Genomic DNA, 13980 nt, shown 5'->3' on the forward strand with positions numbered 1-13980 from the left:
TTCTGTAAAATGGGGAGGGGAGGGGGGGAGAGAGATAATTATATCCATCCCACAGGGCCACAGAATCAAAAAGAACATAATGAATGTAAAACTATTTTTATATAGTAGGCACTCAATCAACCTTAGCTATCTTTACCCGGGCTTTAGAGACAATTTAAATCCCTCACTTTTACTGGGCTGCTAAATGGGCAGTGGGTGGAAGCCCGGACCTTCGATCGGCAAGACCCGAGTTCAAATGTGACTTTTGGTGATTACTGGCTGTGTGAGCCTGGCACACTCGTGACCCGTTTTTCCTGTTTTCCTCATCTGTAAGATGGAGAAATTAATAGCAGGGTTGTCCAAGGACCCAGGTTAAATTATCTGGAGAGCTGTTCTGCTATTGCTGTTATTATTGGACCTTACAAGGAGTCCAGCTCATTTTCTCTTGGGGAAGTTGAGGCCGGGAGGTTAAGTGGTCTCTACGTCGCCCGCGGCAGAGGCCGGTTAGAGTCTCGCTCCTCGGCTTCTCTAGGGCTCCTTGGCTGTCCTCGGGGATCCGTCCCACTCCCATTTGGGGGATTTGGGAGGAAAGGCGGGGGCCGGGCAGAGCTCGCGGCTTCTCTCGCCTTCCCCGGCCCGGCCCGGCCCTTGGTGGTCTCAGCCTGCCCCGGACCTTCTGAGGGACCGCGTTCCCGGAGCGCCCCTTCCTTCCCTTGCGGGTTCGCGGAGTTCTTCGGCTGTGAAGTCTCTTGGGGTTCAGGGGTGTCTGGGACTTGAATATGGCTGACCTCAATGGGGTTAATCTGGGACTCAGCTCCCAGCTGCCGTGAGAGAGAGAGAAAAACTGCTACCTCTGAGGAAAATTCAGCAGAAGATGCTAGAGGGACTTACTTATAGGAAACTACTGCAATAGTCCGTATCCCCTAGGCGGCTCGGCGACCCGCAGCCACACCCCCCCCCCCCCCCCGCCTTTCCCCTCCCCACCCCCTACCCCCCCCCAGGCAAGCCTCCGCCCCCTAGCGGAGATGCCTGGGAGGGGCGCCGGGATCCGCCTGCCGCGCGCCTTAGAGGTTCGTTCCGGAGCCCGCTGGAGCGCTCGGAGTTGGTCGCGCCGCTCGTCCGAAAGCTGCGCGCTCGGCTGTCGGCTTGTCCGCTTGGATTCTTTCTGTTCTCTCGGAAATCACACTCGGCCTTTCCTCGCACCCATCCCGAGGGAACCATGTCCAGACTCAGCTGGGGATACTGCGAACACAACGGTGAGGGAAAGCAGTTGGGCTAACTTGTAGAAGCCGAGGCCGGAGCGGGACTAACCACTGAGCGGAGCGCGCGGCTGACTTTGCCCTTCGCGTGTGCGGGCGCAGCGCCCGGGCCGGGGCACTCGGGCTGCACGCTGAGGTGTGCCGGAGTGGCTGAGGGATGGCTTCCGGCACGGGCGGCGGGGGCTGCGGAGGGCTAGAGAAGGCGCAGCTCCGCTTCCTCTGTGCAGTGGAGGAAACTTTCTGGTTCCTCTTTGGGTGGTTTGCAAAACCCACAGCCGGGGAGGGGTTGGCAGGGTCTGTGACGTGCGGCCCTGAAAAGCATGTTTTAATTTTTTTTTTTTTTTTTTGGCGAGAGTTAGTATGTGTCATCATTGTCATGGTTACAAAAGCCCATCACAAAATAATTTCCTAAAATGTTTGTTAACCCTGGCTTTACTGTAGTTACTGCTTAATAACGTAAGGAACATTAGTCTGATCAAATCACGCAACAAGCCTGTTTTTAAAAATTTACTGAGGCGTGCCGTGTGTCAGGCAATTTCTCTTAACGTGTGCAGCCATTTCAACACGCGCAGGTTTAAGCAGACGGGCGGGTGAGGAGCGGGGAAAGGACTTGGTGGGGCACCCAGCAGCCTGCTAACGGTTCTGCCCCGCTTCCCAAGTCTGAGAGTCCTCCCTGTGAGTCCGTGGTGCAGATGCGCTTTCTTACCGCTTATCCCCCATCGAGACTAAGCCATACTATTTGTCAATAAAAGCATAGATCTCACGGACTGGGACAGCTCCAACAAGGACAGGCATGTTTGTTCATGTAGATCCCAAGCTTGAGGTAGTGAAACGAAAATTCTAGTTTTTCTACTTTAAATGCCAGTAAGGAGCGATCATATCCAATGAATTCATGGCGTGTATGCTATCAATCACTGAATAATGAACCAAGCATCGATTATTTATATTTCCATATACGATTTGTATGTATTTCCATAAATATATTTATATATACAATATAAGGAAATATAAAATGTAAAACGATAAAACAAACTTCAGTTTCCTGTGTTGTTCTGTGTGTAGTATCTGTAGCCTGCATACTAGGGAAGATGGAAAGATTGATTTATTTTCTAATTAGTGTCATACTCCGGCATCATAGAGCTAATAAAGAACGTGTTAGGCAAGTTAAAGGCAGTAGGTGAATTTAGAAGTATAATTTAATGAGTGTTATTATTTTAGAGAATTTCTTCCCAACTGAGGTCTTAATTACAATTTTATATTTGGCTAATTTCATCTCCTACTTTGAAAGAGAAAAATGCATTTCCCTTCATTTCCCTCTCAGCTGGAATCAGTTTTATTATTATTATGTATTTGTAACTAGATGCCAGAAGCATGCTTGTTATTCAGAAGGAAGAAAAAAGCAATACCCTACTCAGTAAGGTATTGATTAACTAGTGATGAATGAAAATGTTTGCCTCAAGAGAAGCTCATATTTAATTCTAAACTCTTTTGTCAGGCTTAGAAAAGTTTTGAGCAAATGGAGAACTTGAATCTCTACTTAGGACTGTAATATATTCCCCTTTCTCTTTTAAATTCATTGTGGTCTTGGACAGAGTATCTGAAACTGGATCACCAAAAAAACATTTTTTTCTGTTGTTTTTGCTCTTGGATATAGAACTTTCATATAACAAGAATTTAGAACTGAATTTAAGAGATTCTTGAATTATTGAAGGGAAAGCACTACATAGATGTTTTGAAACTGTGCATGTCACTTTAAAATGTGTTTTAAATCTTATACTCTCAAAAAAAAAACCTCTTTAAGAAGCAGGTTTGCTGTTGCAACAAACTCCATATAATTCTTAGTTACTAAGTAATTTGATGCAAAGTAGCTTGCATGCCAGCTTTGAGCTTCAAATGGATTTGGATGGGAAAAGATAAAGGACCGTAAATACGTGCTATACATATGTGTATATATATATATATATATATATATATATATATATATATATATATATATATATTTTCATGGTCCACCTGCAATCTAATTTTCTTCCACTTACATCAAAACTTGTCAACTTTTGAAACTATAGTTTTGGAAGTTTCTCCCTCGTAAAAAGTACAGAGATGCTTAAATAAGAAAATTAATAAGGTAACAACCTATCCTTACTGAAAAATTGAAATCAGATAATTGAAGCAAAGCTTCTGGTTAAGGCCACTGGGCAAGAAAGGAAACTGAAAAGTCTGTTAGCTTGACATGGTAGGTATAACTGAATTGACCTTAGGGAAGCATGAAAGAGGAAGAGTTAAAGATCCTTCCTTCGTGCAAGATAAAAGATATCATGGTGAGATTAAGCAATGAGAGAGTAGAATTGAAAAGAGTATCTAGAGTGTTTGATTTTCTTTAAAATTTGCTCTAATTTATAATCTCCGTTATCCAAAATTAGTAATTAGGAATTATGCTTTATTACTTTGATAAAAGACCCGGTTGTTTTTTTCCTAGAAGGAGCATCATTTGCTTACTAGTAAATACTCTTCAATCACCAATCCTGCCTTAGCCACTTAGTCACCATCATTCAACTAGTGTTTGCTATGCAAATTGAAAAGATAGTGTTTAGGAGAAAATAAAAAGCCTCTCTAAATCTTTCTTTGCAAGTCCAATCCTATAAAGTAAGGTTCAGCTAGCCAGGTGATTGTACTTTTCCTATTGATTTTATTGAAGATAATAGATTTTCAATATAATACTGTCCTGGTAATATGGTATTCATAGTAGTGTGAGAAAGCAAAAGTTCATAGGTTATTTACACTACCTCTGATGAAATGTGGAATAAGATTTTTTTTTTTTTTAACCATATGTGAAGGAGTGTCATTTCCTGAGCCTACATTCCATACCAAAAGACTGAAGGAAGACCATTTATTAAATTTTACTTAAGAGTACCAAGATGAGGGTAAAATAGCACAGATGGAGGCCTGTGAGATGTTTTATTTAAGATGAAACAAGGGCATCCTTAGGTTTCCCTTTCTGTTTTCTTCCCTCCAAGTTTCTGCCTCACCTTCTATAAACCTGAGGGTTGCTGTCTACTACATTAACAAAAGGCCAGCATTCTATTTCTTAGAACGTAAAAAGGCACATCTTTTTCTGATAATGATGTTTGAGTTTTTTTTGGAAGTTGATCTTTTAAGGAACATATAAACTTGTGTGACTTTCACATATACAAGGGGAAGATATTTTAAAAGTTGTTTTGAAAATTAACTAATAATTAAATTTAATTTGAAACTAAGGAAAAAACCAAAGAGTTTTATATTGATAATGAAAAACTGTTGTAAGCTGCAACTAGACTAGTAGTTTCCTTGAAATCAAGGATATAATTTTTTTCCTTTCTGTTTACCCCTTAGCACCCAGATTATACTTGTTCTCTTAGAAAGTCTGCATAGATTGTATAAATGTTTAACAAATGAATGAATAAACTGAGTTACTTAGTTCTTTCTTATTATCATAGGCCCTATTCATTGGAGTGAACTTTTTCCAATTGCTGATGGTGATCACCAATCTCCGATTGAGATTAATACCAAAGAAGTGAAATATGATTCTTCTCTCCAGCCTCTCAGTATCAAGTATGATCCAACTTCAGCTAAAATAATCAGCAATAGTGGTCATTCCTTCAATGTGGACTTTGATGATTCAGAAGACAAATCAGGTTAGTTTGGGGGAGGAAGGAGAAATATTATGTTATCTTGAAATTATTTTGTTGTTGCTGTTTAGTTGTGTCTGACTTTTTATTACTTCATATGGGGTTTTCTTGGTAAAGATAATGTACTGGTTTGCCATTTCCTTCTTTAGCTCATTTCACAGGATGAAAAAACTCAGTTAAACAAGGTTAAGTGACTTGCTCAGGGCCACATAGCCAGCTAATGAATTTTTGAGACTGTATTTGAATTTAGATCATTCTAACTCCAGACCTAGCACTCTGTCCACTTACTTAATTATTCACTTAAAAACCTAACTCAGTGTGTGTGTGTGTGTGTGTATACATGCACACAACAGTTGTATTCTTTAAGCTTTAAAAGTAATCTTAATTCGTAACTATGACTACTTAGTATTCAATATCATAGAGTTAGTGACAATTCACTATTTTATAAAATGATTACTTTTTTCTTTAGAATTCAAGGTACCACATACTTAGAATGTTTAGAGCTGGAAGAAACCTTGTAGACATCCAGAGTTGCACAGCTAATAAGTGATAGGGGCAGGACCCAATTTTATCTTTTCACTTGCAGACCAGCTACCATAACACTGTACCATTAATTGGAATGCATGCCATTCTTCTGAATAGAAAGAGTTAGGATTTTAATTTTTAAAAAGGGATATCAAGCAACTTTCTGTCATGGGTTGATAATAGGAACTTGACATGAAAGGTCATGTTCTGATCAGCATTTACCATAGCACCTTGTTCACAACAAGCATTTTAATAAGTATTTGATGATGGATTGATTAATCAGTCCTAATCAGTATTTTAGTAGATCTATGATTCCTTCAGTTTGTATGTTCCCTCCTCTGATGTAAATCAAAGTATATTTGCTTCTTAATGGATAGATTTTAAGTTTTCAGGGAAAAAAAAGAAAAAAAAACTTATGATGATAATTTTTTCAATGATGATGATGTTTTCCTTGAGATAGGTAGAGAGTCTTTTCCTGGGTGCATCTTTGAAGACTTTCCAGTTTGGTAATAACAGTTTTGGAGCTCAAACTTTTCTGTTTTAGTTTAAGGTCATTTCTACATCTTTTGCAAAGCCAGATGAATATAGAATATATTACGTTGTGCTGTCTTCCTTTAAATGAACAGTTTTGATTTATTTAGAAGCTCGGTGTGTCCGTTTTAACATTTATGAGGATTGCCTAGAAAATGGGTCATTAAAATGAGGCTATGGATGACAGAGAAAACTGTATAAGAATTGTACCCAGAGATATTCCTTGCTATCTCTGTCTTTTTTTTTTTTTTCAGTTCTAACAAACTGTATAAAATGTCATCTTAATTAGAAATTTAAAAAAGATTCATTAGAAGACAATTTTCTCCTATTTAGAGAAAAGTTGCTGTAGTTTAGCAGTAACGTCCTCGATTTGTGTATAGTTTTGCAACTGGCAAAAATTATTAACCCTCACAAATTTCTTTTCCATATTTTCCAAATTCACAGTAGTGATATATCTTTGCCCAGAGCATAACTTATTTGAAGAACTGAACTCTTACAATAGATTTCATTTCTATTTTTATTTCCCTTCTATTTCCTATAGAATAAATCCATTTTCTCTCTAGCTTTCCACCCTCAACCTTTTAAGCTAATTTGTGTGCTATGAAAAATAGATACATGAAATACACACTCCAAAGTTTAAGAGTAAAGACTCTAAATACAGAGTATGTATTGCTATGATTATAATTACTATCAATAATAATAGTGTTTAGTGCCTTTGAAAAAAATTATTTCAAGTTACTTAAAGAAGTATGGCCATCCTCTTTTTGTTTTAGAATAATAATTACTTAGGTTGTATATTACCTAAAAATTAGCACTTTGTTTCCAAAGATACATTATATTTCATTGAAGAGGGTGGGTATTATCTTCTAGAACTGATGTGAGCTTTTGTAATAGCAGTGTCAAACTCAAGATAGAAACAGATCCCTGTGTGTTGCATATTGATTTAGAAAACTAAAAATTAACATCATCATTATTTTATTGTATTTTTATTTATTTTGTTAAACCTACCCTAATTACATTTAATTTGATTCTTAGGGCTGCAAGTTTAACAACTCTGCTTTATATGGAGAAAAAGCAAAGAGAACCTAGTGGTAGAATTATGCAGCACTGGCAACTCTAGTTACTTGGGTACCTGTCCATGTGTGCTTGCCTTTACTTTCACTTTGAAGCATCTCTTGTGTTTGTCTTGGCTATAGGTCCTAGGTATAGAATGAACTCAAATGCTGAAACAATGGTTATTTATGTCACAAGGTCTACATCTTTGACAAGTTCCTGCAGGGCATACCATTTTAATTTTTGTGTCCATTTCCCTTCCTAATAATGCCTGATACTTAGTAGGCACTTAATAAATGCTTGTTCAAATGAACATCTTTTTAACCTTTTACTGCTCTTTCAGTATGCCAGAGGTAAGCCTCTCCAGATAATATACAAGGAACCCTGACAAGAAGCCATCAGCATATAAAGGAGGTATCCCTTATTCTTATAGTTCTAGGGCTTGTGGAACTGTGACCCTGGCAGGGAGTATATTCTTTGATAGCATGGGATAGTGTTGGACCTCTTAGATACTTATTAGGCATGTGACTGACTGACCAAATCACTTAACCTCTCCTCAAGACTCAGTTTCCCCATATGTAAAATGGATACAATAGCAACTAACTTAAAGGGTTCCAAATTGATGAAATTGTAAACAGACCCATTTGAGCATATATACTATCATTATTATAACTTTCCTTGGACCATTTACACAGTTAAGTCTTCAGTGACTCTTTACCAACAAGAGCCTTGAATTAAGGTGGGGACAAAATAAATATGATGATAATAGCTCACTTTTATAAAGTACCTTAAGATTACAAATCCTTTTTCTTTTCTTTTTTTAATTTGTTGTTTTGCTAATTATCTAGATATATTTTTGAAAAATGATGGAGAAAATGTTAATAATGCAGGTTACACTTTAAAAGATGTTCTGTGTACATTTTTTGGAGGAGAGAATTGGGTTGTCAGAGATTTACTAAGTAACCCCTGAATGATAGATGTTTTTCAAATAGCAGAAGCCTATGAAAGTTACATTACACAGACAGGTAAAAGGCCTATACAAGACAATAAAAGGGGATGTGGAATTTCATTTTCTTTTTCTTTTTTTTTTTTAGATCCTTACTTAAAAAAAAAAATCATCAATTTCTTGCTTGTTAAGGGGCAGGTCAATTCTCTAAGAGCCTCCACAGCTTTGGATTATAACATCTGAAGAAGTTGCAGGGCAGCCTTTGCTGACACAGGTGTTTCGGACTGGGAATGAAATAAATTGGAGGTTGAAGGAAGAGGAGAGAGGCTAGACAATGCAACTGCCTCTCAGTGGAGAGGTTAGAGAACGCAAATGATCTCCTTGTATCATCCTCTCACAAGAGGAGATCCATTCTGCAGGTCTCTGTTGGATCTCCAGCAGCCATTGTCAGATGGCTGCCAGTAGTACAATATTCGCATTCCTTTTTAAAAAATGTTGAGTTCCAAATTTCCTCCCTTCCTCCAGCCCTTCTCCAATCCATTGAAAAGACAAGCAATATCATAGCAGTATGAACTTTTTTTTGAAACAACTATGTAAGGTAGGTAGGTGGTACAAATATTAATTTGTAGTTTTCTAAATCAATATGTGAAGATGCAATTGCTGTCATTTTGTTCTTTCTGTCAGAATATAGAAAGTACAAAACCAGAAAGTAGAAAGTAATGATTCCTTTGAAAGAGGAACAAGAAAACAAGATTAGCTTAATGCAAGGACAGGCATGTCTTGGGGCATACTGTAACATATGCAGGGTCACTGATAGAAGAGGAAGTGGGTGAGCCACTATTGATTGGTGTGACCAGAACCAGACATGTACTAGCTGGGTGACTGAGCAAGTCACCTCATCTCCATTTGCCTTAATGCACTGCAGAAAAGAAACAACTCCACAATGTGTCAAGAAAACCCCACTGACAATATTGGTAAAATATTGTCCAAGGGTCACAATTCAACATAATAAGTTAACAGTTCGAGTGCAGGGAGAGGGAATCAAAAAGGACTTCATGTAGGAGACAGCACTTGAACTGAGCCCCAACAGAAGTTAGAAATATTAAAATGTGGAGGCTTGGTAGGAAGTATATTGACCACATATGGGACAGGCTGTGCAAAGACACAAAGGTGAGGAATGGAATGTTGTTGAACAAGAAAAGGACAATTGACTAGATTATAGAAAGTATAAAGAGAAGTAAAATATAAGGCTAGAAAGATGGGTTTGAGTCAGGCTGTGAAGAGTTTCCTATAAAGGGGTATTTTATGTTTGATCTTAGTTTTTAGAGATATTTACTAAAATATTGATGTAGTACAAAATAACCACCTCCCCCTCCCCCCTTGCCCCCCACAAAAAAATCTATGACTTACAAGTACGTAAAGAATCCAGGGAAAAGTAAGTGCTAGCTTACTGAGTACATGTGACAAACGTATAACTTATAGCTCCTGGTTGCTGAAAGTAATCTCCTATTTGTGGATTCTTTAAGTGTAATGGATGTGTGTCTTTGTGTCTTTTGACCCCGATGCTACAACTGACTGCTGTGGAGGTCCAGGGACAGGCAAGAGAGGGAAGAGGAAGAGGATGTGAGGATGCCATGGCTCAGTTACTGATGAGAAGAAGCAGAAATTCAGAATCCTCTGTATCCTTCAGAGCTCATTAGATCCTTGTGTACCTAGAGTAGTGTGGGGTAGGAGATCTGACTAAGGCTGAAGTGGAAAACCTGTTTCCCTGACAGATGGTTCCTTCTCAAGGCATTTATTAAGAACTCTAGCTTCTGGATTCAATTAATTCTTAATTTGTTTGCTAATTTTTAGATAATCCTTGGGGAGTGACCAAATTTCCTTGACCTATCCAAACATGATTCTTGGGCAACTCATTCTAGTTCAAAGGACTTTTTACACTTAAATAATAGCTAGCATTTATAGCTTTAAAGTTTGCAAAGTACTTTATATATGTGGAATTATTTAATTTTCACAATAACCTTGTAGGTGGGTGCTGTTATTATCTCTATTTCACAGATGAGTTAACTGAGGGGCTATGAGAGCTTAAGTGACTTGTTCAAGATCATCCAGTTTAGGAGTGTCTGAGGCTAGATTCAGACTCAAGATTTTCTGGATTCTAAATCCTCAACTCTATCCTCTAGACCACTTAGCATTTATCCCTTATTTTGAGGTGGGATTGAGTAAATCAGTTAATCCCATCTTTATGGTGATAAGATTGATTAAAAATGAAAGTATATCAGATTAACCTCATTTCCTAAGATGAGTCAATTGATTGGTCAAATGAATACTACTGTGGTGGAATATATAGGTATTCAGCAAAATATTTGATAGAATAGTTCATGTTTGTGAATAGAAAGGAGATATAAGGGCCAACTGGTAGTACAGTTAGAGATATTCAGAATTGTTCAATGAACAAACCCAACTATTAGTCATTAATGAGTCAATGACAACTTGGAATCTATGTTGTTTTTAAAATGTTTATTGTTAACTTGGATAAAGCATAGGCAGAAGCTTATCAAATTTGAATGAAGGGAATCAGTTTCTAAACATGGCTAAAAAGATGGCCAAATTAAATGACATGAAATTTAAGAGATAAACATAAAAATATTGAGTACTCCGAATTATCAACTTTACAAGTTCAAGATAAGAAATAATCAAATAACAAAGTGTTTGAAAATATTTTAGGAGTTGTATTGAATTACATGCATAATATGAGTTATCAGTGTGATTTGGCGGATAATAAAACTAATGTGACCCTGGATCCCATTGAGGAGGTATAATGTGCAGAACAAGTCAGATAATGCTCTCACTCTATTCTACCCCAGTGAGACCACATTTAGATGATTGGATTCAGTTTTGAGTGCTACTTATTTATTATCAAAGACATTATTAGGAAGGATATTGACAAATTGGAGAGCATCCCAGAGAATGATCAAGAGGGTAAGAGGTCTAGAAACTATTCAATGGGGAACTGGGAGAAATGGAAAGACAGAGTAAAGATATAGGAGAGACATGATAGTTTTCCTTAAATATTTAAAGAGCAATTGTGTGGAAGAGAGAGTACATTTAGGTACAGCATAAGGAATCAGATGCTTTGGGGAAGTAGTGGAGGATTTCAAGCATAGACTAGATGACCACTAGTTAGAAATGTTAGAACTAACAGTTATTGTGGACCCTTCCAGTGCTAAGTTTTTAAAATGCACCTTCAATCAAATCGAATTTTTCAGATGCGACATTCTATTTAAGTGTTCATTAGGTAAGTGTTTTAAAAAAGTAGATCTTTTAGTTAAATTTCAGGGAATTTCTATAATAAATTTGAAAAGGTATCCCTTAGAGATAAGAACTGTATAAAAGTGGGTCAGCATTATTCTGTATTTCTCAAAATAAGTTAAGAGAGAACACTGTGTTCATTTTATAAATTAAAAATGTGTACCAGGATTTAAGAAAGAAATAAAATTTCTTGCAGAGATCTAATTGAACAAAAAAAGCTGCTGCTAATATATACTTGTAAACAGAAGAGAAAAGAGCTTACTATACTGATTTCATTTCTTTGGAAGGGGGGGGGGGGGGAAGGTTGACTTCAAGTAATTACCAGTAACCATGAACTGCAAGGGAAGTTTCTCAGTAGGAAGTTTGAAGGCTTTATGCTTGGCAGTTGGGTTCTGTGAACTACATATTCCTATTCCTAGTTGCAGACTCTACTTTTACCTTTTTCCAACAGTAGAGGGGGATGTGAGATCCCTAACAACCTGGGGGAATATGAGAAAGTTTTAAGGGAAGATTCTTATTGATATAAAGAAGTAATACTTCATTTCGCTCATAGGAGGCAGTTCTTTTCACTCCTGATCTAAATAAGAATATTTTTAGGGATTTTCAAATTTTCTTCTAAGCCTGGGATTGAGAATATTAAAAACATTGTGGTTACTGTGAATGTTACTGTAATACAGTGCTATTGGAAAAGAAATGGTGGTAAAGTGAGTAGCAGAATGAGTGTCAGGGAACCTGACTTCTTTTGCAGGGGTTGGTATAGTCATTTAACCTCATCAGGCCTCAGTTTTCTCAAATGTAAAGGGAATGATACCATATGATTTCTTTCATCTTCTCTAGTACTAAAGTGCTATGACTGTCTATTTCCCAGCAGAATATGCAGGCTACCTGGTTTATTGTTGCCACTGAAGTATAACATGGAAACTTCAGCAGATGGTACTCGCCTAAAGGTAGTCAACAGCCCCCCTTACAAATAACCAGACTTACAAGGCTTCAAAATTTCTAACAATTTACATTGTTACATATTTAAGGATATAAGAAAGTATCCATGTCCAATCCATGGGCTAGAGATCCCTTCACCTCTCTGATGGATTACCTTTTTGAAAAGATCTGTTTTCCCTCTTTGACTTTCACTGCTGTCCTGGAAACTGGAAAATAGCATGGGAGAAACTAGATACTGACCAATATCTAACACCCTATACCAAGATAAAGTTGAAATGGATTCATGATTCAAACATAGTGATAAGCAATTTAGAAGAACAGAGGATAGTTTACATCTCAGATCTGTGGAAAAGAAAGGAATATGTGGCCAAAGAAGAACTTGAGTACATTATTGAATGCAAAATAGATGATTTTGATTATATTAAGTTAAAAAGATTTGTACAAACAAAACCAATGCAGACAAAATTAGAAGAGAAGCAATAAACTTGATAAAAAAACTTCTATATTCAAGGGTTCTGATAAAAGCTTCATTTCTAAAATGTATGAAGAATTGACTCAAATTTATAAGAATACAAACCATTCTCCAATTGATAAATGGTAAAAGGATATGAATAGGCAATTTTCAGATGAAGAAATTAAAACCATTTCTAGTCATATGAAAAGGTGCTCTAAATCATTATTGATCAGAGAAATGCAAATTAAAACTCTGAGGTACTACTACACACTTCTCAGATTGGCTAAGATGACAAGAAAAGATAATGATAGATGTTGGAGGGGAATACATTGTTGATAAGAGTTATAAAGTAATCCAATCATTCTGGAGAGCAATTTGGAATTGTGCCCAAAGTGCTAATAAAAGTATATATACTTTAACCCAGCAGTGTTTCTACTGGGCTTGTTATTCTAAAGAGATTAAAAAATGAGGGAAAGGGACCCACATGTGTAAACATGTTTACAGTAGCCCATTGTTGTAGTGGCAAGGAACTGGAAATTGATGAATGCTCATCATTTAGTGAATGGCTGAATAAATTATGGTATATGAATATAATGAAATATTACAATAGTTCTATAAAAAATGATGAGCAGGTTGATTTCAGAGAAGCCTTGAAAGACTTATATGAACTGTTGCTAAGTGAAGTGAGCTCATTGTACATAGCAACAAGATTATATGGTGATTGTTATGACTGATTCAAGGCATTTTCAATAAACTTGTGATAGAAAGTGCCATCTGCATCCAGAGAGTGAATTATTGAGACTGGATGTGAAAAAAAAGCACAGAATTTTCACCTTTAGTTGTTGTTTGTTTTCTCTTCTGGTTTTTTCCCCTTTTGTCTTGCACTGAATAAAGAATATGGACAAATGTTTAGATGAAATGCACATGTTTAATTTATATCAAATTGTTTACTGTCTGGGGGATAGGGGAGTGGAGGAGAGAGGGAGAAAAATTTGGAACACAAGGTTTTGCAAAGATGAATGTTGAAAATTATCTTTGCATATATTGGAAAAATAAAATACTATTTAAAATATACTACTGTCCTGGATAGAGTTCCAGTAATGAGGAAAGTTGAGTTTGTTTTTCTACATTCATGTTCTATGCTATGTTGATTTTTTTTTTTTTTTTTTTTTTTTGGACAACTTTTCCCTGAGGTCTGTAAACCTTCATTGTTATTTTGTTGGTTTTCCTTCAATCCTAAAAAGGTATCCTGGGTTCTCTTATTATGCACTTATTTATATACATGTCATTTCCTTTGTGGATTGTAAGCTCCTT

At 37.0% G+C, this 13980-nt stretch overlaps 1 protein-coding gene across 2 annotated transcripts in view; it reads left to right on the forward strand.

The window, feature by feature from the left end:
• Window positions 1–509: 509 nt before the first annotated feature.
• CA13 (carbonic anhydrase 13) overlaps window positions 510–13980 on the forward strand; it is a 46607-nt gene continuing 33136 nt past the window's right edge. Inside the window, exons 1-2 of one of the 2 annotated variants that reach the window (XM_074278980.1) lie at window positions 510–1235; window positions 4715–4912. In XM_074278980.1, the coding sequence (XP_074135081.1) occupies window positions 1199–1235; window positions 4715–4912 (235 nt within the window). In that variant the 5' untranslated portion in view covers window positions 510–1198. The remainder of the gene's footprint in view (window positions 1236–4714; window positions 4913–13980) is intronic. The other variant, XM_074278981.1, reaches the window with a different exon arrangement.

The sequence above is a fragment of the Sminthopsis crassicaudata genome, chromosome 1 (assembly GCF_048593235.1).
Source record: "Sminthopsis crassicaudata isolate SCR6 chromosome 1, ASM4859323v1, whole genome shotgun sequence".
Classification (NCBI taxonomy): Eukaryota; Metazoa; Chordata; class Mammalia; order Dasyuromorphia; family Dasyuridae; genus Sminthopsis; species Sminthopsis crassicaudata.